The sequence below is a fragment of the Xiphophorus hellerii genome, chromosome 12, assembly GCF_003331165.1.
Source record: "Xiphophorus hellerii strain 12219 chromosome 12, Xiphophorus_hellerii-4.1, whole genome shotgun sequence".
Classification (NCBI taxonomy): domain Eukaryota; kingdom Metazoa; phylum Chordata; class Actinopteri; order Cyprinodontiformes; family Poeciliidae; genus Xiphophorus; species Xiphophorus hellerii.
The window spans coordinates 5,256,918-5,284,018 of NC_045683.1; the positions used below are offsets into that span (position 1 = coordinate 5,256,918).

A 27,101-nucleotide genomic window follows, 5' to 3' on the forward strand; every position below is an offset into this window, starting at 1 on the left:
ATATTTATGTGAGCTGTAAATGCATGAAACTGAAGTCAAATTCTTTGTTTATGATCACAATCTTAGCTGATAAACAGATTCTAAAGTCAGTCCAGTCAAAGATTCAAACTATTTTTGTACTCATTTTATTAAATCAAATACATTCCAGTGATTTAAACTATTTACAGTGCAGGCAAGTTCAGTGCATTACATGAACTGGTAAAGAAAAAGTTAGAGTATTTATTTACTCGTTATCTTTGTGTAAGAAACAAATTAAATAAAGAAATGTGTCTCATGGTTTAAAGCTTATTCAAATTCATTATAAAAAAGCAAATAAATAAGCACGTCTTAAGGTGATATGTATCAGTAAATACACTGTTATGATACAGCAGTGACACAGTTTTTCAAGAAGTACAAATATGCACTCAACATACACTAACCAGCCAACCAACCAACCAACCAACCAACCAACCAACCAACCAACCAACCAACCAACCAACCAACCAACCAACCAACCAACCAACCAACCAACCAACCAACCAATTTCTAAAAAAAACCCCCCAACAATCCTGATATAACCCATCAATAGGAACCATCAATACTCCTTTACTGATGTTTCTGATGTCCATTTGAGTGTTTAACAGTGGGAGGTTATTCTATCCTTCTGAAAAGGAATCCTAATACTTAAAAAAAAGAATCTTAAAATCTAAAGAAACAAATCATGGAAACATGCTGGGATCAACAAAGATGGTAGAAATAGTGTAAAAGGTGTTTACAAATTTTTTTTGTAGAAATCTGATTCTGCCACTGGGACTAAAAAAACCTCATAAAAATGACATAGTATCTCGACATAATGAGATTACTACCTCATTATATCACATTATAATGCTATACTATCCCAGTATAAAGTGATAACTATCTCGTAATGAGAATTGTTTTATTAGAGTGGCGGAAACGGGCTTCCATACCCTTGTGTTGCTCTACATGCCCAATTTTAATTTCAAGTGCCCAATTTTAATTTCAATATATTATATATATTATATATAATAATATATAGCATTATTATATGTTATTATATTATAACATATACAGTATGTAATGAACATATATGTTCATTACATAATGTTATTATTATAGTAACATTATTATATGTTATTATATTATAACATATAATAATGTTATAATAATAACAACAACATTATTATTATTAATAATGTTAATAATTATTATTATTATTATATAATTATTATAATGTTAATAATAATAACATTATTGTCAAATAATGATGATGTTTTATCATTATTTTCCATGATAAAACATGTTTTTTATTGTGACAATTTGGACGCTACCTGCAACTAATCAGAAATGGCTTTAACAGTTAAGAGACGTTGAAAAACAGACGATTAAAGTGACTAAAGTTCTGTGTCCGCCATATTGGGTCTAATGTGTCAGGACATGAATGGCTCAGCCACCCACTCTGCTGAGCCGTAATGGCGGCAGTTACACTACGGGACAGCCGTTGACCAGCAGCTTGTTGGTTGGAGGAGGGCGGACTTAGGGAAGCAGTTTCCGGGTTCCCCTTCCTGGGCTGGGAAAGTAGCAACAGCGTAAAGGCTCCCGTTGATTAACTATACCTCAGAATACCGTGCAGGTAAGACGCGGCGCGCCCGTTAAAAGTAAGTTTGATCCGAAAAATTGAGTTTATTTGGAGTTTGTGGAAAAGAGCTCGCTGGAGAGTCTGTGGAAGCCGAGTTGGGAACACGACACCGGTCGCGGTAACAACTGTTGCAAGCTAAAGTTTGGCATGTAACGTTAGGCCAGGTTCCCTTCTGTTTTACGCCTAAAATCTGTTTATAAAATATAGCGTTAAAGCAGGAGAGAGTAAGGTTATTATATGTTATGTTGGATTTAACTTAGGGTGTAGGTCAAAACAACAGTGACCTTGTCCCAGTTGGTATTTTGTAAACTTAATGTCTGACAAACTGGGTGTGGTGGACATCAATGTTACAAACTCCGAGGCCCTAAGACTTTTTGAGATGATTTAAAGTTTATTTTTCCCTTCATCACTTTACACTTGTCCAAACACATTCTTATTCTTTTTTGTCTTAAAGAAAATAATTATACGTTTTTGAGGGATTTGAACTCACTTATTGTTTTGTTTTTAAACGTTTATTAAAAATGAGTTGGATTCAATTTTAAATGTCTACTATAAATAGATTTGATTAGATTGAATATTTATTCTTCATATATACAGGGAAGGCTGAGACTGAAGGGTTTGAGAAGAAGCTGAGAAGAAGAAGGGTTACATAAGCATTTCCCGACAAACTACGATGAACAATCAAAGAGGTTACTCTAATAATTATTAAAACAGAGCAAAGTTATAGAAATGTCTCTTTCTGGATCATCAAAAACACAGTAAACTAAAGTTACTACATATCTGATTTACAAGACAGATTATAGCTCAATAATTGTTGTACATCTCAAAGTGCAATGTGCTCCTAATCAGAGTTATTTTATTTTAGTTACCTATTTATATAGCACTGTAGTGGTTTCTTATTAAATATTCAAACTTAAAAAGTTCAAATTTGTAGTGAAAGCTTGGATGGTTAAACATTTTTTTAACTACACAGAACCTCAGGAAGCCTTTCTATTGTGGTCGAATGATGGTTATGTATTTCAGAACCAAAAGTAGCGACACCAGAAAAGAGTGGGAGCCTTATTAGCGGTGTTTTCTGCCAAAACTGTAACTTATTCTACAATTGGAAAGTGAAATTTTCTCCACATGCAATTAAACTGGGCTTTCTAAATAAAAGTAGCATTAAAAATTATGCAAAATAAGTATAATACGCAGTAATATGTTTATTTTAGTACTACTTACAAGGGTTGGACAGGAATTCAATTAAAAACTGTTTTTTAGATGAATAAAATAAAATAAAACAATAGTAATAACGAAGAAATAAATACTGAGTCAACAATGAGACGTGAGTTTATGGAAATAAGAACTTTGAAAATGTCTGTCTTTTTTGATGAAGAGGAAAGCTGCACATCCAAGAAATTTTATGAATGACATAGTTTATTTCTTCATATTTGCATTAACCAAAACTAGTAAATTCAGTACTATCAACAATAGCCCTTGTATGTATTTCCTATATAGGTAGTAGACCGTTTCCTTAACTGTGCAATTTCTCAAAACCTGCCAACATTTTCTATTCCAGCTTGTCCAATAACAGACAAAAACACAGCCTGGTAGTTCTTATATTTGATGCATTTCTTAATCATAAAAAAATCTAATGCTTCTGACAGGTCTGACGTAAAATAGGCTGGTTTCACTCATTTGTGCGAAAAAATTAATATTAAGCCCACTTGTGGCATATTCTAAAACTTCTTCCTTTATTTGATTATTATTTATTGTGTGGCACAATAATTAATTCCACTTTCAGACAACTTGACAATAAGAGTGGGAAACCATTAAATATTTGTATTATGTTGCTTAGATGTGGCAGCAGGCCACTATTGAAGAATTATCATTCATCTTTGCTTGTGTTTTTGGCCCACTGACAGCCTGCGTAATTCACTTCCATTCTTACTGAATGTTTAGTGCTTCAAGCACAAGGACTGACTCTAGGAGCTGTAATCTAATGTCCACAGCTGTCTCCTACTACAGAAAACAACTTAGCTGGACAAATAAATTTGATATCAAAGGAATGTATCCTTCCGGCGAATAGCGTCTCTGAACCCTGATCCCTGACCAGTCTCTGACCTTTCTCCTTTCCTGTGACTTTATCTCCCACTCAAACACCAATGCACCCATCTACAAAACTACCAGAGGATGTTTCGTCCTGTTTTCCTGAGAGGTGTGAATGCAACAACAAAACATGACTCATATTGACAGACAAAGTGGGCCAGCGTTATTGTGTTAGAGGTTTTGAATAATCTTGTTACGCAGCGGAGAAAAACTGAATAAAAAAACAATAATTCACAAACGCAGAAGACACCAGTCTTCACATCTAAATGAACCATTTTAACTTAGAAAATTAATTATAGTAACCTTCACAGTTTTGCTTTTATTCTTGTTTTTTTATTATTATTATTAGTCACATCTCCTATAATTGCATTTTTAAATAAAAAATTTTGGTTGTACAGATAACTGCTCACTCACCATGTTTTGTAATAAACATATTGCTCATTGCTTTAAAATCAACCAAAAAATAGAACTACATCAATAATTTGTTGGCCAGACCTCAATAAAGGACAAATCAGTAAATAAAAAGATTGTTGTACAAACTGAGAAACTTACGTGGGTTAAAAAAAACCTCTGCAGATAAGTAAGTAAAGATAGATGTAGTAGTTTTGAGTCACACAAAATATAAAATAGTATCTAATTTGATAATTATTAAATTTCTAAATGTAAAATTAGCACTCTCAGCAACAGGTTATGTTTAATGAAGAGGGGGAAACATTTCAGCAGCATCTCATGATAGAAAAGGCTAATCAAGGAAATAGATTTTGATCTTCAACCAATTGATTTATTTAAAAAAACTACAACTGAAGATTATTTTATGCTTTTTATTTTTTATCAAAGTTCTTAAAATGTAATATATAATATTAGAACTATGAGGAAAAACTATGACATTTCAATTTCTTAAGGGAAATTTCTTTGGTCCAGCAAACTTGTCTTCAAATTGTCAACAATAATGAAGTTTTTTCACAAGTTCAAAAACCAAATGCTCCAAAAAGGCAAGCTCTCTCAATATGATTCAAAAAATGTGAAAAGAAGAATAAAATTGGTAGAGTTGAGTTTGTTCACATTCACTGCATTTAGCCTCTTTAATCAGTTTTTCTTACAGAATGTAATCAAATTATAATTGATCAGCTATGAGCTTATTAAGACACTTGTATGTTGTATTAATCGTCAACATACAACCTCTGTCATTCTGGTTTTTGACATGCAAGACGCTGTGGATGCCTTGAGTCTCAGTCTTTCGTATTAAATTTGTGTGGATGAAACGCCTCTTTGAGGTTGTTAAAATTTATAAACCACCAAGCACTTCCTCTCTATGGAAGTGCTTGGACCACAAGCATGATGTTGAAAACGAATAGAGATGTAGTCAAAGAAATGCAGAGGGTACAACATTTTAAAAACATCTGACACCTGATTATTATCTCGCAACAATGAGACTAATAGCCACAACATTCAGCTTTGAGGAGATGTACATATGAACCAGTCACTGTTTCTTAATGTTCACCAGTTCTGGGATTGTTTACTGTGAATTATTGCCAGGTTTGTTATTTTGGCTCATCAAGACTTTAGTTCGTAAAATCCGATCTGTCTTCCTAATAAGTTATTTAGACTCCACTTGTGGAGAAGTTACATATTTCCATTAGGATCGTTAGACCTTTTCTGAAATTTTGTAGCATTTTGTCAACTAATAAATGATCTGTAAACTTGTCTTACAGGTTTTAAATTTCACTGTTTTTGATGTGGCATTTTTCTCAATAGTTCAATCTATCACAAGCACGACCCGCTGGTCGCTGTGTGTTTTGGTGTGTAAGCTGTTTGGCAGTCCAGCCGATTAAGTGGCTATTATTAAGAAAGCCTTATTGAAGTGTGCCTCCTACGTGTGTGTCCTGTAGTGTTGTCTTTGTGAGATTACAGCTGTGGTTTTGGAACAGTTTAATTAATCTGCTGCCGGACTAATGCTGGTTCCCACAGAGCCGGACGAGGAACAACACTTTGGGGTTGGTGTATGTGTTTGATGCACATGAATGCGCTCGTGTGGCCCACTTTGGTCGCTCACAAGTCTGTTAGAAAAGAAAAGACATTAATTATTGCATTAGGTGTGTTTTTAGGCTAGAAACCAGTGATTAGGCTGGTGTTACCCTGGGCTGTGAGTCAGTCTGTTGGTGTGTTCCCCACTTTGTTCCAAGGCTGAAATAATGCACTTTAGCTTATCTGGTGCTCACTGAATTACTAGAAGGATATTCATACGATTCAAGGCAGATTACGTGATGGCCAGAAAGGTGACTCATGTAATGGCAATGTCTCCTATGTCACCAGAGGGCTAACACTTTCACATGTAAAATACTCAAAAGGGATTGACTTTTTTTTTTTGTATGCCACTACTTCTCAGACTTTGCAGTATTAGACTTTAGTACACGAATAATAAATTTTTCAGATTCTCTATAAAGCTGTTTGGTAGGTTGAAGTGCTTGTCTGTTCTGGTTGTACTTGGAAGTTTGATTTTCTGAGTTTCAAGTTGGGAATTGGATTCTGATTTGGACGTCTTTTGCTCGCTGTTCAAATCTTGTTATTCGATTCAGCTGCTGCTTTTATAAGATTTTGAACGTTGCAGGAGTAGGCCTGCACCTTAACAAATTTTGCTGGACAATAAATTGTCCCCAAAGTTATTGTCATAAACAATAATATTGTTATTTTGAGACCATTTTCAAGTAACATAATGGTAATGGCATAACTGAGAACACATTCTCAAAGCTCAATAAGATTTTAAGCTTCTTAATGGGTTTTATCAATTCATTGTGGCACAACCGGCATTTTAACAACATTAAATGTCTTGATATGGGACAAAAAATTAAAATGAGTTTGTCATGCATTTTAAAGCTGCTAACAGAAGACTAAAATCTGTTTTGTTTTCATTTATCAATTTACTGATAATTGATTTCTCGCAAACCGTCTGACATCTGCATTTTTAAATTCAAGGTCACATAAATATTTCTATGCGAGCCTATTTCCTTTTAATCAGCTCTAATTTCTTGGGGCAGTCTCTAACACTTTCCATCTTGCGTTGACCGGGTCACTCCCCTTGTCTTTTCCTCCCTAAATGATTGGTGTGGCTGTGTAGTCCTTGACCTTGAACTCTAGTAAAGGGTGAGACACGTGTTCTCCTTCAGCTGAGCTGGCCCATATCGGAAAAGTTTCAGGAACCAAGAGGTTAAACATCCATTGTTCTCCCTACAGGCTTGGTGAAACCACCCTGTCAGTATCAAGAATCTCTGCCCACTTTCATGTGCTTACAAAAGGGGGCCCAAAACTACAACGTTATATATTTAATGCTTTCATTCCCAAAGTGTTCATGCACTTGATTGGTTCGTTACATACCAATGGACTGGGCTCAGATTTCCACGGCACCTAGTCCCAAATAAATGGTTTCAGGATCATCCTGAATTTGCGTCTGACACTATTACTTTACTCTAATGTTCCTCACATTGCAACTCAGGAGCCAGTTCACTGCTGATAAAATGAAGTCCAGTCTTCCTGCTCAGTCATCATGTTGCTGATTTAACCACTGGTTTTGTTCCTTTGTCAACCATTTGGAGTGATATAGTGAGAAGAGTGAATTGGGTGCACTCCTAGATGAAACACCTGCTATTCTGCAGCAGGTGTATCTATGGAGTTCAGCTTTATCACATGTTTTTTTTTTGGTTTAATTCTGTTTTAGCTTTGTACATGAGATGTTATAGACCATGCTACATCATCCTCCAATTAATCTTTTCCTTTTACTTGCAGGCGTAAGTCTTAACAAGTAGTGATGTCGCAGTCTGGAGAAAAAGGAAAGGTGAGGATAAGAATGACACAACCGTGTAGTTTTGCTTTAGATTCCCACATTTGGAAGAGAGCTTACTAATGAGATCCATGTGACTTATTTTGGTACTAATGTTTTGCCCACATGCTTGTATTAGCATTTAAAAAGGAAATCCTGTCTAAACTCAAGTGCTTCTTGACTTTATTTTATTGGCTGCTGACATTTTCCAGTGATGTGCTTTGCCAGCAATCTCACCTACATCTGCACTTACTTAGAGCTTAAGAAATGACCAGTTTATTCACTGAAATTGGTGAAGCATAAGAAAACAAGCTCATAAAATAAATTTGCTCTGCTATGGTTTTTATTGCTATGTTATAATCTGAATTTTATATCTCACGTTACAGATTTGAGATGTTCTTTTTTCAATGTTTTTCAGTTTCCAGATTCAGCTGGTTATGTTGGTTTTGCAAACCTTCCAAATCAAGTGCACAGAAAATCTGTGAAGAAAGGCTTTGAATTCACCCTTATGGTAGTTGGTGAGTGATCACTCTTAACTGCATATGTTGATTTATTTGCTTGTTTTTTTAATACATAATGAATTTTCTTCAATTTTTTTAAATAGGAGAGTCCGGGTTGGGCAAATCAACACTTATAAACAGCCTGTTTCTTACTGATCTCTACCCTGAGCGCTACATCCCTGGAGCTGCTGGTACGCTCTCTAATTCACTTGCACATGCTTACAGACTCTGTAATAAAGAAGAAATGTCTGCATCTAAGTCTCCAGCTGAGCTTTATTTGAGGAGGACCGTTTGGAATGCTGCAGCCTTCAAAATGACGGCCCTTCTTATGACTCAGCCAGATTAGGATTTGTTTTACTGAAAAAAAAATTGGCCAAGTTTTGTAACTGCAAAAAGTTTAAGAAGTCAACTTTTCTGGTTTTGAAGTATTTGGCACATATAGGGAGAAATTATATTTTTAACCTTGTATAAATACATTAACGGTATTTTCAGAGGTGTTGTGCTTTTGTTTACTCTTTTTTTTTTTAACCCCTCAGAAAAAATTGAGCGGACAGTCCAAATCGAGGCATCCACTGTTGAAATCGAGGAGAGAGGGGTGAAGCTTCGGCTCACCGTGGTTGACACCCCTGGATATGGCGACGCCATCGACAGCCAAGACTGGTACATCTGATTTAACATAATCATCCTCATAAACCTGTTATACTTTTAGATAATGTCTGGTGGTGTGAAATAAGTATGGATCTTCATTTGTTTTTCTTATTCTGCTTTTATGTGTGGAAATATATTCTTGTAACTCCCGTTTTCAAAAAGGAAAAATGCATTTAATTTTAATTAAAAGGCTTTCAAAGAAAAAAAAAGAAACAGATATGTTTGACTTTTTCCCAGTCACAACTGGGAACAAAGATAAAGAACAATGTTTAAGATGTTTTTTTTAATAAGAATAATTTATTTCTATATAAATTTAGACAAAAACATTACTTTTGAAAACTTTATTTACTTCTCAATAATCAGCTGAAAAGCATTTTTCTATTAAACTAATAGAACACCTTTTATAAGTGCTGATAAGCTTTTTGCATGTTTATGCTGGTATTTTGGTTATTTGTCTTTAATTGTCTTTAAAGTTGGAAGGCCTCCTTACCATCACCCTAATCTTTACCTCCCTCCATGTCAGGATTATGACGACTCCGAGATGTTAGTAGAGCTTCCAGTCAGAAGAAACAAGTCAATAAAATTAAAAGATTATGAACCTAAATCTTTCAGTTATTTGAGTAATTTTGCCCTTATCTGTCTATAAAAACACAAAAATTTCATTGAAGAGTTCAATATGTCGTCCATATATATCTGTTTTACTTCCTTTGCCTTTGCCTTATCTAATTGTTTTTAAAGAGTATGTATCTGTGTTTTGTTTTTCTGACATCAGCTTCAAGACCATCATCCAGTATATTGACAATCAGTTTGAGCGATACCTACATGACGAGAGTGGGCTGAACCGGAGGCACATAGTGGACAACAGGGTGCACTGCTGCTTTTATTTCATTTCTCCATTTGGACACGGGTAAAAATAATGCAAATATGTCACAAATTTTGATTATACTAAAGTAAATATAAGCAGTATTTTGGTTTAAAACTGTTGAGACAGAGATGTGTTTTTTTTCTTCTTAAGTTTCTTCTGGCTAAACTGTTTCTATTTTTAAAGATTTTGTAAAGCAAACTTTAGCTTCCTCTAATCATTCAGTTCTGTTTTATCCGTTTTCAGCTTTTCTCCTGTCCTGTTCCTCTTCCTTGGGTCTGCTGTTTTCATGTTTTATTATTTTCTTCCTGATTAATCTCCTTGTTTCTTCTCTCTCCCAGTCTAAAGCCTCTGGATGTGGAGTTTATGAAGGCCATCCACAGCAAAGTCAACATTGTTCCAGTAATCGCCAAGGCTGATACGCTCACACTGAGGGAGAGGGATCGTCTGAAGAGAAGGGTGAGTTTCATGTCTTGTTGTTAAAGCTGATTTCTCCACAGGAGACATGGAGATAAAAGTATTGCTGCATTTCTTTAGGATCTTCCATATATTTGTTTTATTCTACCTGCAGGTGAAAGGTTTATTCCTGACATGTGGTCCAAATTAACAAATTAATGACAGAATACTTGGGTGAAACCTAAATCTTTCTTCCATGCGTACTGGAAGCTTTCTGTGTCTGGCGTTTTTCTGTTTGTTTTGAAAAGCAGTAGTGCTTCCCTGTGTGATTACAGTGATGTATGACCTTTTTGTGTTTTTCATGACACCAGCAGATTCTTTAAAAGTCTAGGGAGGGGCAATAAATGAGAGGAAACTGTAGAAGGAACAGAAGTGTTGTATATAACATGGATGCAACACATATCCAGTTATAAGTTGCTCCACATACTTCCTGTTGGAGCTGACCCAGGTGTCTGCCTGCCTGCCTGTCTGCACGCTCCTCGGCTTCCTGCTGTCCACAGGGGAAGGACGTAGTAACACCTTATTTTATGGACACTTGTGAGTGTTTTCAAGTGATAACCTCACATATTCATTATTAGTTAGCAGACTTTCCTGCTTCTTTAGCCCGCCACACAAATAATGTTGGTGTTTTAGTTGCGAACATGAGCCTCTGGTTTTTTTTTAGGTTTCTTACAGCTTTTATAAGTAAAGCAACCACTCAGACCAGCCCAGTTCTACAATATACCTGTACAAATTAACCCAACAAGGAACAGCAGAAACATTTGCTTCCTCACTTCTAACCCTTAATATCTGGGGGGCATAACACGGTTAAATTCAATCCCCCAAACCATCTCAATCCTTAAATACATTAAATTTATATAGAAATAAAATATTCTTATTAAAAAAAACATCTTAAACATTTTTGCTTATCTTTTTTCCCAGTTGGGACTGAGAACAAGTCAAACACATCTGTGTTTCTTTTTTTTCTTGAAAGCCTTTTAATTAAAATTAAATGTATTTTTCCTTTCTGAAAACAGGAGTCACGAGAATATATTTCCTGGAAAAATTTAAAATGATCAGTTTCTCTAATTTTACTTTTCAGAGGTACATATTTAAGTAAAATGAACTGACATGTCTCTGAAATTTCAAGCAAAATTTTTGGATTTCTTTGCAGAAAATGAGAAATTTTCTCATCCTGCAGTGCTTTCAGATCTCAGAAAATGTAAAGAAAACAAGTGCATGTTCATTTAGAAACAACAATACTAATGTTTTAACTCAGGAAGGGCTCAGGAATCAAAATTTGATGGAATAACCAGGAGGTTTTCTAGAGCTGCAGGTCATGCAGAAATGACAAGAAGAGGTTGCAGTATTTGAGTGAGAGTATCTTTATAAATAGGGCTAAAACATTTCCCAAAATGATTCAAATAACTTAAAAATTCATTTATAGGCAACATTTCTGATTTTCTGCTTTATTGTAGCTGCAAGATGTTTAGTGGTCATGAGTTTCAAGGTTGGTGGTGCTTAATATTGCTCAACATTCTTCTGTTTATGTTATGTGTGATGAAGAACGAGATAAAACAAACGAATAGCAGCTGATAAAGAACCTCAGAGAGGAACTTTAACCCATTACTAATAATTTTGACTCTTAATCTTGTGTCTCGCTGCCTCTGAGTTTCTTTTTCAGCTGCTTTTATGAACTGATTCCAATCCTAGTTCAGTTTTATTCATACAGCACCAAATGACTATGAATGTAATTTCTTTCTAAAGGACGACTGGATCCAATTCATACCAAGTTATAACCCAATCATAAAATATAATCAGATACAAGTACCAAATGAAATTCAGTTGATTATCAAGTTTTAATCTAAGGAAGCCAAGTCAATTTGATCGAGTTGTTGACATTCCAACAAGCCGTTCTGCTGATCAAGCATATGGCGACTGTGGACAGCTTCTTTAAAAACATGCAGTCATAACTTGAGGTTTTTAATCTTTTCATGATTTGTATTGACTGCCAGTCTGTCTGTCCTCCTCTTCGTACTCGGACCTCCCACCAGCGTCTCATTCAGGTCTTGGAGTCGGATGCCTTGCAGGCATCAAAGTAGGCAGCCGGCTGCTCTGTTCTCGGTTTTCCCACTTCGTTTCTCCTCACTTTCTGCTTTCAACTCCCTCGTTTATCACCGAGGCTCTTTAGGTTGTCTCATGTTGATCATGAAAGTGACGGTCTTTTGTCTTTTTTTTTTTTTAAAGGTTAACTTTTATGAACATATCAAAAGACATGGACATAAAAATTACACATTATGCTTTTTTCTATATTATTTTTTTTACCTGTGGGAGCCATTTAAAAAAATCACAGAAATCCATCTCCATTGTGATAAAAATGACTTTATAGTTAGACTGCTGTGTTGTTTGATGGTCTAACCTTCCTAGACCTTTTAAGTGTTCCTCTGGCACCAAACATGAACAAAACCATGTTTCCTGTCACCACTCTGTCCCAGAAACAAACCCGAGCTTGGCAGCTTGGAGCAGGTCACGTGTCCTGATTAGAAGTCGGACGTGACATTTGTCTTTACACCCCTCTTAATGTGTTTTCTTCTGTGGTAAACATGTAGTCATAGCAGCACAAATAAAAGTGCTGCAGTATCTGTCTGTGAGTTTATCTGTCCATCTGTTTGTCCAAAGCTCCTCTAAATGTTCCCTTAACAGACATTTCCCATTGTACACCAAGGAGCAATTAGCTAAAGAGTTAAACAAAACTTTCTAAGAAATCCTCACATCTTTTCTCAGAAACCCATACCGCTGAGGATTTAGCAGCCCATTTTGTTTCTGTTATCTGCACCTACAGATAAATGTTTTTGTCCTGTTTTCCTTTCTGAGCTCAGACTTTATCTTTAAATCTTTCTAGTGATTGTGAGTTTCTTGGAAAGATGTTATCGACAGGAAATCTAGAGGCTTAATTGACAAATCTTCATTTAGAAATGGCACCATGTCTCTAATGAGTGCAGATTATTCCTCCTATCTCTTGTTTGGCTGCAGGTTGAGCATGCACAAGTTTCAGTTTCATCCCATTTCATTTTACTCAGTATGCTGCTGGAATTATTGTGTGTAACCCAGTTATTTATTATTTCAACAAATAATGTGATAAGTCAGAATTCCCTGCATAAATCATATATGAAGTATTTTTTGTGTATTATTTATGCATACATATTTATCTTTATTAAGTGTCTTTTAAAGGAGCTGGCTTGTGTATTAGTAGGTTTGATCAGATTAGTTCAAGTATTTCTTGTCTGGTTACATTTATTAAAGTAACTTTTTAGAAGAAAAAAACAACTTTTTGGTGTATTTTTCTAACATTGTATTTTTTACTTTTATTTGAGTAACTTTATTATGAAGTACTGCGTGTATTGTAAGTTCACTGAGTGATTGCAGTTTTTGTTAAAGTTTCATAAATCTAATATCAAAATCAATTAATTTGGAAAAATATTTATTTTGCCTGATTATGCTGTGTTTTAATTGTTATTTATATGAATTATTTTCATTTTGGTCCTTAAAATACCAATATTTTCATATAACTCTGTTTTTTTTTATTTGTCTTTTATTTATGCAGGTTGTCTCATTGAAATCCAAGATCTGTGATACAACAGAGACCCATTTTGATAAAACAAACAAAATTAACAAAACAAGCAACTAAGAAATTTGACTCAAATAAAATATGAATTAAAAAAGAGAAATTTTTTATAAGATTTCTCTTTTTGTCTTAAAATTAATTTTAATTGTTCCAAAGGAATCAAAGTGGAAAGCTTCAGATCAGATCCTGTTTACTTTATATTTGATTTTAAATATTATATGATGTTTTGATTGGTTGCTCAGTACTTTAGTAGCATTGTTGCCAAGTGCTTTATCGCTCTTGAGTAATTTCTTGGAGGACTACTTTTACTTTTACTTGAGGAGAGACATATTAAAGTAATGGTACTTTTACTTGCATATAATTTTTGGGTACTCTGCCCACCTCTGGCTAAATTATGCGGCAGATTCTCAGCAGTCAGTTGTGTTTAATGAAGCAGGACATCAAACCTTCCTCTGAGTTTAGAGCTCCAGGAGCCAAGAACCCGCCAGGAAGCAGAAACCCTGAGATGATGGATAACGCAGAGTGTTTTTGCCCTCACAATTTATTAGTTTGTGTTTTGCTGGCACTTTCTCACAGTTTGGAGCCATTCGTCTCATAATAAATCCCTGCTCCCCTGTGCTTTCCTCAGTGCTTGTCCATTCTCTTATTATGAGTGGAAACGGCTTGTATGGAACAATATAAGTTTCCTGTAATGTGGCGAGACTGTTTCCATTGAAAAGACTCAACCGTCCAGCCTGTTGCACAGCTGAGACTCAGAGAACGGGGTGAACATTTCTCCCATCGTTCACCTCTCCTCCCCTTAATTGTGCTTTCCTGAGTCGTTCCTCTCCTGGAACTGCCTCACAAAGCGCTTTTTTACTTTGTCCTTCCATCTTATGCCAATTTCCTTCTCCGGGGTTGCTATGCTCCTGGTTTATAAATTGCCCCTGAGGAGGGTATATTGAGAGGCTGATCCTCTCAGTCTGGGACCCTAAAGTCATATCCTGTATAGGGCTTTAGTCTCAAACTGTATTACTGTTTTCAGCTGGGAGGACAGCAGGTTTAGACTGGAATTGCAGAGGGAGCAACACATAATGTTGTCTGGTTGGAGCTGAACAACAAAGTGTTAGTCATATCAGTTTTATCCTCCGCCCCCAAAGCAAAACGCTGGGTGAAAAGCAAATTAAGTTTTGATAAAAATGATATTTTTCCCCAGATGTGACTTCAGTAAGAACACAGTAGCCTTATGGTGCATTCACACCAAACATGTTTTGAGCGTCAGGCCCGTCTGGTTTCAAAGTCTATGTGGAGGCACATTGGAGCGTTTGACGCATCAGGAGTGTCCAATGCATCTGACAAATAGGCCAGCAAAGAAAAATACCGGCTAGAGCAATTTTGACACGTCTGACGCGCCTCCACGTAGACATTGAATGTAAACTAGATGCACCTGACGGGAGAAACGCTAAGTGTAGAGGAAAATGTCAAGCGTCTGCATTCAAAGTGCAAATGAGTCAAACTTGAAGAGTCAGATGCGTTTGGTTGTTAACCCACCTTTAGAATAAATTTAAGAAATTCAGTTTGTCCTGTGTGATGATGGAAAATTAGCTGAAGCTCAAAAATGCTGTAGCTACATGTTAGTTTTTAATACTTTGAACAAAATAGTCTCTAAAATAGACCGATACAGATACTTAAAATCATATCATGATATATTGATCAGCTTAACGTGATAGCAATAAATGGACGATAACATTTACCTCCTGCATCCTTAAAAAAAAAAGAAAGAATAAATACTTCACATCCAGTTATGTTGATGGAATGATTCTTTCCACCATCTTTGCCGAACCCAAGATGTTTCCAAACGTGCAACACATTTTTTGGGGGGAATGATCTGCTCCTCTTCCTCCTCAATCAACTCTACGCCATCCACTTCGGCATTTAAAATTTCCTCCATTTTCTCAACCTCACAGTCTCCTCTGTCCACAAACTCAAACAGGCCTCTTAAGACTGTTTATCCCTGTTGTTTGTGGATTTTTTTCCTCCAATGTTTTCCTTCCACTTAACTTTCAAATAATTTGTTTTGATTACAGCACTCTGTGAAGAAACACTTTCTTTAGGAATTATATTTTTTGGCTAATGTTCATTCCTTTGTGTGAGTTTCACTTTCTTTGAGATGTGTCTGTATCTATTGTTCATAGATCTTTTCTGAGCAGCTTTTCCACTGCTCGTGTTTGTTATACCATTTCTCAGATTGTAAACTCTCTTAGAAAGTTGAAATGAAAGCAGGAATGACTTCATTCTGTGCGCGTCCTTGCTCTTGTGCTTGGCCGTTTTCCTGCGAGTGTTTCAAACACGCGGATATATTTATTTTCCTGCTCTCCTGCGGTCATTGTGCCCAGGCTTGCTTCACATCTCCGCTGATTTTAAAACAATAAATATCTGCTTTCCCTTATGGAGCGAGCAACTCCAGTACACACGGTCCTCTGTTCTGAGAAAGTGCTGAAGGGCAGCGCCGCTAAAGAGTCGATTATATCTGTTGCATGTATTAGTGTAGCTCTTAGACCAGTTTAAAAATATTGGTCTGGTTGAATTCCTATATTCACTCTGCTTCCCCTCTTAAAGTCTCACTTAAATACAAGATTACATGAATATCTCAATTGTGTCTGTGCTCTTTGATCGGAGAGGTGGGTGGTCTTAACTGTACAAATACTTTTCTCAGACAATAGGAGTGTGTGTGAGTGTGTGTGTGTGCGTTTGTAGGGGTGCGTGTAGGGGTGTGCATGCGTGTGTGTGTGTGTGTGTGTGGGTGGGTGTGTGTGTGTGTGTGTGTGTGGATCAATGGTACTCATGTGGTTGGGACACACTAACCTTGAATGCATTTTTTTTTTACTTTTAATAAATATGTTTTTACTTGTAGTCAATATACTAAGGTTTTTTTTAATGTCATGGACAGAAAGAAATTGTTTTTGTGTCACAACGAAATGCTCTGTAGGCGGAGTTGGGTAGCAACTGGCTACATTTACTTGAGTAACCTTTGGGGAGAAATACTTTTATCAGTATTTTGTACGATTTTGTTTTACTTGAGTAATTTTATTAAGTGTCATTATTCTTGATTAATATTTCTGGATACTCTACCCACTGAGTAACTTCACTGAAGGAAGAACAAGCTTGTTTTAACCAAAGATTCATCAGACACAGACACACACCTGCAGATCCTGTTAAAGTTTTACATTGAAATAAATAGATTTTGTAATTGTTAACATAAATTATTTCCATTTTGGTCTTTTTGTGCCAAGATTTCTACATAACTTTATATTTTGGTCTGTCTGATTAAATCATTTTTAGAAATTAAATTCTTACTTTCTTTTTTTTTTTTTTTTTTTTTTTTTTTTTTACCAGTTAGTGCTTCAGTAACTTTTAAACCAAATACTTTTTTAGTCCTGCATAATTTTTTGGAAACGTTTTACTTTTTATTTGAATAAAATACAATGTTTGGGTCTTCTGTCCACCTATGTCTGTAGGTTGAAGATGTAAGCCTGTTTTTTTTTTCCTCCATTGCCAAATTGTTCTGGTAAATCACTGACTTTCTGCGGCTACAATTACCCACCATCTATTCCCCTTTTTTACCATTAATGCCAGATTATAGTAGTGAAAGTGAGGCAGAGGTTGGCTACAAGTTAGTGCATGCAAACATGTTATTCTTTTTTCTGCAAGAGGCTTGTCTGAAGTCTAAATCCCTGCTACCCCCTCCTGTGGTTCAGGTATTGTTGGGTCTCCCTCGCTCTCATCAGGTTCTCTGCAGGCTGGAGAAAGATGACTGGCTGAAAAGCTTTTCCCGCTAAGAGACGAGTGTTTGTTCTCATCTTTGAGGTTGGCAAATTAAGTTTTGAAAGAGGAGAAAGAATGGTGAACTAGCAAGAAATAAGCTTTTCTTTCTCCTCTTTGTCTGCCCTTTGTTTTTGTAATTAAACATGAAATATTGTTTCCTTTTTTACAAAGTATACAGAGCAAATTGTTAATAGTGCATGGCTCGGTGTTCTCAGCTTTTATTTTATTTTAAACTGGATTTAAAATCCAGTTTAAAATTTGTCTTCTCAAATTTTAGACCAATTTCTAAACCAGCTTTTCTGTCTTAAGTTTGGGAGAAAACTTTTCTTTACTGGTTCAAACTTTGTAGTGTGTAAATGACAAATCCATTCTGGTTTTAAAAAGTGCCAATACACTCAAGAACAATTTTACCGATACTTGTAGACCTTATGGCTTCATTTAACCGGATGGTTCATCACCTTCTCCTAACGAGCCTCAAGCCATATGTAGACATTAAATGTTCTGCTCTTCTTTTGTTTCCATCATGCATAACAGAGGGAAGTTTCTCTGTAAAGATAAATGAAAATTTTTCAGCTGCAGCTCTACTTACCTGGAGAGTTCCTCAAGGATCTGTCCTGGGCCCCATCCTGTTCTCATTGGACATGCTCCCTTTAGGATCATCACTAGACATAATATTTGTTGTCACTGTGGGGTAGATGACATACAAATCTATCTGTCCTTAAAAATAGGATCTAAAGCTGCAATTACTGAGTTCAGTTAAAGTTGTCTGACAGATTCTCCTACTGATCTGATTAGTGTGGATTAGAGGCAAGAAGCAAAGCACCGTTGAAAGAAGGCCGTAGTTCTAATTGAGGTTTTCTGCATCCCATGTAGGGACATTACAAATATGTGGAAAAAGTTTTTCTCACCAGATGTCAAAATTGACCAAAAAATTAAATTTTTACCATAAAGTCAATTTTTGCGTGATGGAAAATTAAGGTGTACGGTTTGCCTTCAGCAGGATGTTCATAAACATACAGCCTGAAGTGTTTGGTTTTAGATCAAAGCATCATTGAGTGTAAAAGTGACGCAGTCCACAAAGACCTAATTCCACTGAGACTCTGTGGCTACACTCGAAAACACTTGATTTTACAGACTCTCTCTTTCTGTCTGATTTTGAGCCATTTTAAAAGGAAAAGGGAGCAAACATTTGTTTCTGTAGATGTCCAAAGCTGAAAGAGACAAAAAGATTTCAGCTGTACCTCCAAGTAAAAGGGGGTTTTAAAAAGTGTAAAACGCAGCAAAATAAGAAAAAATTGCAATTTTGTGCCTATTTATCATTTTCCTTCTACTTCATGCAGTCATTCGAAAGCTACAAAGAGCATTTCTGGTTGGAATATGGCAGAGAGGATTTTATTTTTTATTTTGCGAGGCAAAGAGCAAGCAGCTGTTTGCATCAACTGGAATGTTATTAGGATCACAGAGCAATCACAGTGGCTGGGATTTTCCTTTAATATATTCTTCAGCCTTGGAAAAACAGGGCCCCAGTCCCTCAGCCCCATACTGTCCCACCAGTCGGTCCACCATTAGTTACTCTTTGCTTTAAAACACTGTTCCCTTTCATAACGAGATTGGAGCAAACTGATATTATTTAAAAGAGCACGATAAAGGGCCGCTTGTGTAAAGAAGCTGGATTTTTCAAGGATTTAGATGTTCTCTCAAAGCGAATGTTGGTCCAAAGCTGATCAGATGCGCTTCTTAACGAAGCTGGCAGAGAGCTGCTCCGTTACATAAACATTACGTCAAAGTGTCCCCAACCTGCTTCCTGCAGGTTTTCAATTCTCTTTTCAATCTAGGTAGATTAATACCAAGATGCATTTAATTGTTTTGTTTTTTTCCCCCGTGTGCTCATTGTTGATTTCCTTGGAATGCTTTTGTACACTTCCAAGTATTGTTGCAGTTTAGGTTTCGTGGATACACGCAAGATGCCACCCCAGAGGAGAATTAGCTCCGTCCTCCAGAGGCACGTGAGAAAAACTGTGCAACTGCGAATGTGTCAGCAGCGTTTCGACTCACAGGTTTTCCTCCTGTGAAAATTATTTAGGTGTTTGAGTCACTTGTTTTTGTGGGTTTGCTTGTGTGAAAATGAACAAATCATAAAAACATTACTCCCATCTGAGGCTGACATGGTGAAAACATTGATCCCTTTAATGACGGCTCTGCACCTTGTTTTGATTGCCGGTGTTGGTTCGACCTTCGCTGTTGTCCCACCACATCCCTCTGTGTAATTATATCTATGTATAGGCCTGCAGGTATTGCTATATTTGGGCCACACATAACCACTGCAGTATATCTAATGTTGCTATTTCTACAACGGTCTGATCCCTGCTTTTCTGTATAAATCCATGTTTGCTGTGACTTGTGGCGTTTAAATTCCTGACCCATTTCTAACTGGTAAGCCTCAGTCAACCTCAACATGATGAAATACCGCAACAAAAAAAATACTTAGTTTCCAAAAATATAAAGTAATATTTACTTGGTTCCACTGATCCATACTGCGGTAAAGTCATGAGTGTTTGGTTCCTGGAGAGGTTTGGAAAAATAAAATAACATTAAAACATTTATGTACGCATCTGTTTCATTTTCTAAATGCTGTCCTTCCTTTCTGCCTCCTTCCCTTCCTATTTTGTGTCCTATACCCTTCTTTGACTCCTACCTCCCTTCTTTCCTCTTTAGTGTCATTTTTTCCTTCCTCCCTTTTTTCTCTCCTTTCTATCCTTACTTGTGTTCTACCTCCATGCCTTCCTCTTTTGACTCCTATTTCCCTTCCTTCCTTCTTTATTGTCTTTCCTCCATTGAGTCCGCCTTCCTTCCTCTTTTGTGTCCTATAGTCTTTTTTCTGATTTTTTTCCTACCTCTCTTCTCTCTCTCTCCTTTCCTTCCTTGCTCTTACCTTCCTTCTTACCCCTTTTTGTCCTTCCTTCATAAATATTTTCTGTCCTACTCCTTCTTTCTTTCCTCTGTCTTCTAATTTGTCCAAACTTTTTCTTTGCCATACCTTTTTTCTCTCCTTTCCTTTCTTCCCTCCTTGTGTCTGTCCTTCAGTTCCTTCCTCCCTCGTGTCCTACTGCTATTTAACTTATTTTATATCTCTCCTTCTCTTAAACTCTGCTGCTCACTGTGGATATATACGCATTAAAATCATGATAAACTTTATTTTTTAATATTTTCTAATGCCAAGTTGAGTCTAGAAAAGTCAGGAATGTTTACATTAAATATCTGAAGGAACCCGGTTGGTGTAACAGTTGATTTGTTCCCTGAACATCGCGGAGTGGACCCGTACAGCCAACCATAACAACATTAAGGAGGCTTGCTGGGGCCAGTGTCGTATTAATGCCCAGCAGGATAGTCATAAAAATCAAAATGGCTTCCCCTGCCAGCATGCAGGTGCCAACTAAAATACACAGCTTGCTCGTTCGCTCACTCTTGAGGAGAGTCTGGTGTAGCGTTGAGGCCTACATTGTTAAATCAGCAGGAGACAACAGGGATTTGCTGCAGGCGGTGATTTTGGCAGCTGATGATCCATGAGAGGTCCTGATTACAGGTGTCAGGCTGTTTTAAGCACAAGTTGCGGAGCAGAATAATTCTGGTAAACAGACATTTTGGATTAGGAGGGGCTGCAAACAGATGATGACAGACTACAAAACTGTGCTTCAGGAATGACCCGGTAAACTTTTAAGTGTAGTTTCCTTTGAGCATGTTTCAGTTGTAGCTGCTTTTTTTTTATTTTTAATTTTTATTTTATTTCATCCTACGATCTGAATTCTAATTTATCTTATTTGCTTACTGACCGCTTCGATTTGTTGTGCGCCTCGATTTTTCCCATCAGCGTGTTTATTTTTCCTTCTGACTGTACAGCTTCCCTAAATTCTTTGTGTTCAGCCTCGTCACAGTCGTGTTTATTTAGCCGCCACGCACAGCGCTTCTGTACATCGGGTGTTTTTGCGTACATGACCAAAGGGGGGGAAGGAGGCTCAGATCCGGTGTCACGCTCTCCTCTGAGTCCTGCGAAGCTTGTTTGTTTTTAGATCTGCCCCACAACAATGCCCCACACACACTATCTCACACACACACTCGGCGTCCAGCGCTCACTGAGAAAACAAGCCGGCCGCCACAACATGGACTCCAACAGGCGAACCTGCGCTCACTTCCCCAGCTGACTCATTACTGTCCCATTATGTACGCAAGCACATGAAAGTCCCCCTAAAACAACACTTGGCATTTCTTGGCTCCTTTATGTAAACCTACATTGTGAATATGAAAAATTCTGCTCTTGTGAAAACAAAAGAAAAATGCAGCTTTGATGTTTAGAATAATAAATAGTGACATATGTCCCTGCAGTAGCAGAGAAGAAAGCTCCTTTGTTTTTACTTGTTTCTTTACCAGCCGGAGAAGAAAAAGGAGGGAGAGCGACCTTTTTCCGTACTTATTAAGAGCTTGAATCCACACACAGACTGTTATTATTTCACCTGTCTGCTGCTTTGCTCTCGTGCCTTTTTCCTCCATGGCAGAGCTTTAATTAAAAGTGTTGCTGCAACAACAAGCTCTTACGCAAACCTGGAAATTACTATCGAGTTTTTAAACTTGGCGAGTGAAAGCTGGAGCTGTTATTTTTACCCTTTAATAGAAATGGATTCTGTTTCCCCAATTATGAGAATAAAGTAATAATATTGCGACTTTATTCTTGTAATATTATGACTTTATTCTCTTACTACGACTTTATTCCCCTTTTATTTCGACTTTATTCTCAGATGAGAATAAAGTCGAAATAAAAAGTCTTTATTCTATGACTTTATTTTCATATTATTATGACTTTATTTTCTGACTTTTATGTATTTCTTCGGTTGTCTTTAAAGTTTGCTTTACTCCGCAGTGCCTTGTAAAAATATTCATACCGCATGAACTGTTTTGTTTCAACAACTTTTAACTACAAAATTATGTATTTTCTTGAGATTTTTGAAACAAAAGTTTGAGCATAATTGCAAGGTGAAAGGAGAACATGAAAATATTTAAAAATCAAGAATCTATTTATCCCTTTTACCCAGATGCCCCTAAATAAAATTCAATGCAGCCAACTGCATTGAGAACTTCCACAATCAGTAAATAAAGTTCAACTGTTTTATTTTCATAAATCCAGATGTTATTGATCTCTATTATCTTGACCAAGCCTGAACTGCTTTATAAAGAATGGACCAAAATTTCAGTTTTTTGTAGATGTGCAAATATAGTAGACAGACAGATCCCCCAAAGATTTGCAGCTTTAAATGTTGTAAATGTTCTACAACATGTTGAGTACAAATATATGCCAAAGGTTTTTAATATGTTCTTCAGTCAGTGGTGGACGTCTATCGTATTGCTTGTTGTTTAATTTATTGTCATTAGGATTTAGACTTATCATTGTCACAATAAATTTGATCAAGGTTTTATTATCTTTAATAATGTTGGTTATAATTAATAAATGCTGGCAGAAACTGATACATTGATAGCGATAGATTGTGTTTGTTTCCACCTGTTTCTGCTCCTCAGCCTCACGGTTTGTTTTCCTGTCAAACTCTCATCAGATCCTGGATGAAATCGCCGAGCACGGCATCAAAATCTACCAGCTTCCTGACGCTGACTCTGATGAAGACGAGGAGTTTAAGGAGCAGACCCGAGTGCTGAAGGTGGGAGGATAAACATCATCAAGATATTCCTCCTTGTTTCTCTGTGCAGCCACTGACTTTTACCGTCCTTTCTGCAGGCGAGCATCCCCTTTGCTGTGATCGGGTCCAACCAGCTGATTGAGGTGAAGGGGAAGAAGATACGTGGCCGTCTGTACCCGTGGGGGGTGGTGGAGGTGGAAAACCCAGAGCACAATGACTTCCTGAAGCTACGCACCATGCTTGTGTGAGTCTCCTTGGCAATAAAACCTTGTAGCTTACTGGACTTTTTTGAGTAAGATGTGAAAACTTCAACAGAACCGGTCTAGTTTGGAAAATGACTTAAAGCAAAACGTTACTGCCCTCTTGTGGCCATCTGAAGCTTATCAACAGCTTCAGACAGCTCTTGAAGCTTCTGAATGAAGCTGTCTGAATGTTTGGTTGTTTTAGGACCCACATGCAAGACCTCCAGGAAGTAACTCAGGATCTGCATTATGAGAACTTCCGGTCCGAGAGACTGAAGAGAGCCGGCAGGTGAGACGCTGATCAGATCAGCAGGAAACCCTCAGCTGTTTTCATTCAGGTTAATTTTATTCATTTTTTGGTTTTTCCTGCAGAGCTGTGGATGAGGATGTGGTGGATAAAGACCAGATTCTGCTACAGAAAGAGCTGGAGGTAAAAACAAATAAAGAAGGCTGCACAAGCTGATCTCTAGTTTCTCTGCACTGCTGCTTACGGTGGTGTATTACTGCTACTATAAATAAAAAAAGAGAAATGTTGTAGAAAACATTTCTCTTTCTGAATATTTCTGAGTTTGAAAGGTCAGAAATTTGCTAGAAAAACTACAAAATTTTCTAGATTAATTTCAGAAGTGTTTTTATAGCAAATTTTAAAAATAATTCTCAAACATTTGAGTTTCAAATGTCAGAAACCCGCTAGGAAAAATTCAGAAGATTCCATGTTGTTTTTTCCAGAAATTATGGGGTTATTGTACAACATTTGTGAGTTTTTTCTAACAAATTTTCAACTTTTCAATATCAGAAATTGCCACGCTTTTTCTTGAATTTCTGAGACTAATCTAAAAAAATGTAAGTTTTTTATTCTAGCAAATGTTCGACTTCTCAACAACAGAAATTTTCTTGTTTTTTCTAGAAAAATTCTGAGATAAATCTCAAGTTTTTTTGGTGGAAATTTACTCTTCTTTTTTAAAAAAAATCTATTTCAGGGTCACTTATCGTCTTTTCTGCCCTTTTTCTTGTATTTATAAGCAAGGAAAACATCCTAATTTTTAAATTTTGTTTACTGATTGCTCTTGATTGGCCTGCTGCAGCTGGGGCTCAATCACGGTTGTTTGTAAGCAGTATGCCGACAGGATATGCCATCACTTCCTCCCTGCATGTCCTAGCTGAGTTTTATAAGGAAGGAGTGACCTCAGTAACCTCCAGGCACATAGCGCCGACGAGAAGAACTGCTTTTCTCTACATGTTGTAATTGTTGCAGCAGGAGGAAACGCCACTGCAGTCACTTCCTCTGCTCCTAAAATCTAAAGTTAATAGTAAGAGCCAAGTGGAACTGATTCAACAGCTCTGTTTTGTTAACTGTGTTAGTTAATTAACAATATTTAATTATTATTTGCTGCAATAATTAAATAGGAGCTCAAATTTGAGATTGTAAAGGTTTTCAACTTGCATAGTTGTAATAAAAATCTGTCAATTCACCATCCGTACCGTCAGCTATTTCGACCGTGTGCAAAAGAAATTCTTCCAGAAAGGGCATTTTTAAGTCTTTTTTCTTTCTTTTATATTTAATTGTAATTGTGAAAATAGTATATAATTTAAAGATGGCAAGAAATAAAGATTAATATAGTTGAACTGCATTCAACTACAGTATATTAACTATATTACCTGATTATTATAAATTAGACCACTAGAGGGCGCATTGATGGCATAAATACCTTATAGTTCTGTACAGAATACACAATTTTCTACTGAATTATAATCTTTGACTTAAATTATTACAAATATTATTCATCACTACATCTAGGAAAATAGATCATCTTATAGGTGAGAGGATTTATTTACTAAGATAGGTGGTACTTTAATAAATAAATATGTTATTCTTTGTTGATGCACATTTTAAGCATTTCTTCAGTGCATGCCAAATGAGCGAACAGTATGGATCATTCAGTGATAAAAGCTAGAGCTAATTAATGTTTCAGTAACTAAACTTAAATGTTAATTCAGGAATATTAAAGCTGATTTATTTGATTCTCGATGCCTGACATGTTTGACATGCTTTAAAGTCAGATTCACAAAAATAACAACAATGATTTACAGTAATTAGGTTTTATCTTACTTTTGGGTTTATGACTCTGCTTCACATCCAGATGTTCTTTCAAAATCTTTTAAACATTTTAAAGAATCTAAAAGCGTTTAAGAACAATAAATCAAAGCGACAATAATGATGAATAAAAACCTGATGAGAAAAAGAGATGAATAAAAAATATAATCAGACTGGATCACAGGGATCTGATCAGAGAGCAGCGCTTTGAAAAAGTTTTCTTATCGCTTTAAATACTTTCAATTTCACCACATTAAAAGTGTCAAAATAGAACTTATACTTCTGCAAGATACTGAGGTAAAGGTTACAAATAAAACACAGGTAGGAGGAAATAATACAAAAAGACAAACTTTTCAATATAAAATGTAAGATGAGGGAAACTAGGTTTATTTGAGATAATATATGTATTCTATTTTCTCTGCTGGTATAATCAAACACAGAAGAAAAAGGTTATTTTAATACAAATTAAAACAATAAAGAGGAAAATAGTATTTGCTGACGTTAACGTTCACAGCCACAAGATGGCAACAGATATTTTAAAAGTCACCAAAACCCTTGTTTTATTTAATAATTGCTAACAAATACTCTTAACATTAATTACACACTTTAGTCACTTTCCTGATGCCATTACATCTGAAAATAATAAAAATATACACAGAAATTTTAAATGGTTTTACGCAGTCAATCTATGAAAGATATTTATGTAGCTGTATGAAAACCATCTTAATGTTTGTTTTTCATTGGTTATTTTTAATTTTCTGATGATCTTCGATGTTTCTCTGCAGCTGCGGCGCATGCAGGAGATGCTCGCTCAGATGCAGGCTCAGATGAAGATGAAATCTGACGAGTGAAACAGGGGAAGCGTCCACCATACTTACAGAAACCCTCCAATCAGGAATCACACCTGGATCTTCATCATCTGCTTCTTCGTCTGTTTGCTCCCGCTACGCATCCATCCACCAGCTGCCTGGAGAACCACACTGTTCTGTTTTGTTCTTTATTCTCTAAAAAAAGATGACTATCATGAACATTTATCCGTTAATTAGCCTTACGTCGTTGTTGTCTGTCTGCCATTGAGAACGGTACTAAAAGACGTCACTAAAGTTTACAGGATGTTTGAATCTTACTTTCACCGCCAGTTTCTGTCTGTTTTGCTGTCAGTTTTAACTTTTGTTTTGTGTCTAATTAAACTTTCAGCCTCTTTTTGCCTTCAGTCCTGCCGGCTGCAGCTCCTCGGTTTTATCTGGTTCATTGCAATTCAGCAGAACTTTAATAATTAACAATAAAATCCAACCGTACTTTAGAATCACCTGCTTGTTTTTGTCTGCAGTTTTAGTTCCAAACTGCTGAAAGACTGAAAACAGTTGTGATCATGTCTGTATTAACTTCAGTTTAAAACTGTCTACACTACACATTTCTTAAAAAGAAAATCCATATTAGAGACATATTAAAGAATCTAAAAGCGTTTAAGAACAATAAATCAAAGCGACAATAATGATGAATAAAAACCTGATGAGAAAAAGAGATGAATAAAAAATATAATCAGACTGGATCACAGGGATCTGATCAGAGAGCAGCGCTTTGAAAAAGTTTTCTTATCGCTTTAAATACTTTCAATTTCACCACATTAAAAGTGTCAAAATAGAACTTATACTTCTGCAAGATACTGAG

The 27,101-nt window shown here is 36.3% G+C and overlaps 1 protein-coding gene across 2 annotated transcripts; it reads left to right on the forward strand.

Annotated features, from left to right (window-relative positions):
- The first annotated feature begins 1,502 nt into the window (after positions 1-1,502).
- On the forward strand, positions 1,503-26,957 carry zgc:63587 (septin-2). 2 transcript variants are annotated; one of them, XM_032577598.1, is made up of 12 exons: positions 1,503-1,630; positions 7,505-7,553; positions 7,957-8,056; positions 8,143-8,229; positions 8,575-8,698; positions 9,459-9,593; positions 9,890-10,007; positions 23,013-23,114; positions 23,192-23,337; positions 23,541-23,624; positions 23,708-23,765; positions 26,216-26,957. In XM_032577598.1, the coding sequence occupies exons 2-12, from the start codon at positions 7,527-7,529 to the stop codon at positions 26,279-26,281; spliced, it is 1,047 nt and encodes a 348-aa protein (XP_032433489.1). In that variant the 5' UTR covers positions 1,503-1,630; positions 7,505-7,526; the 3' UTR covers positions 26,282-26,957. The 2 variants fall into 2 exon arrangements, with proteins under 2 accessions (XP_032433489.1, XP_032433490.1); XM_032577599.1 differs by having other exon boundaries at positions 1,537-1,655.
- The last annotated feature ends 144 nt before the right edge of the window (positions 26,958-27,101 follow it).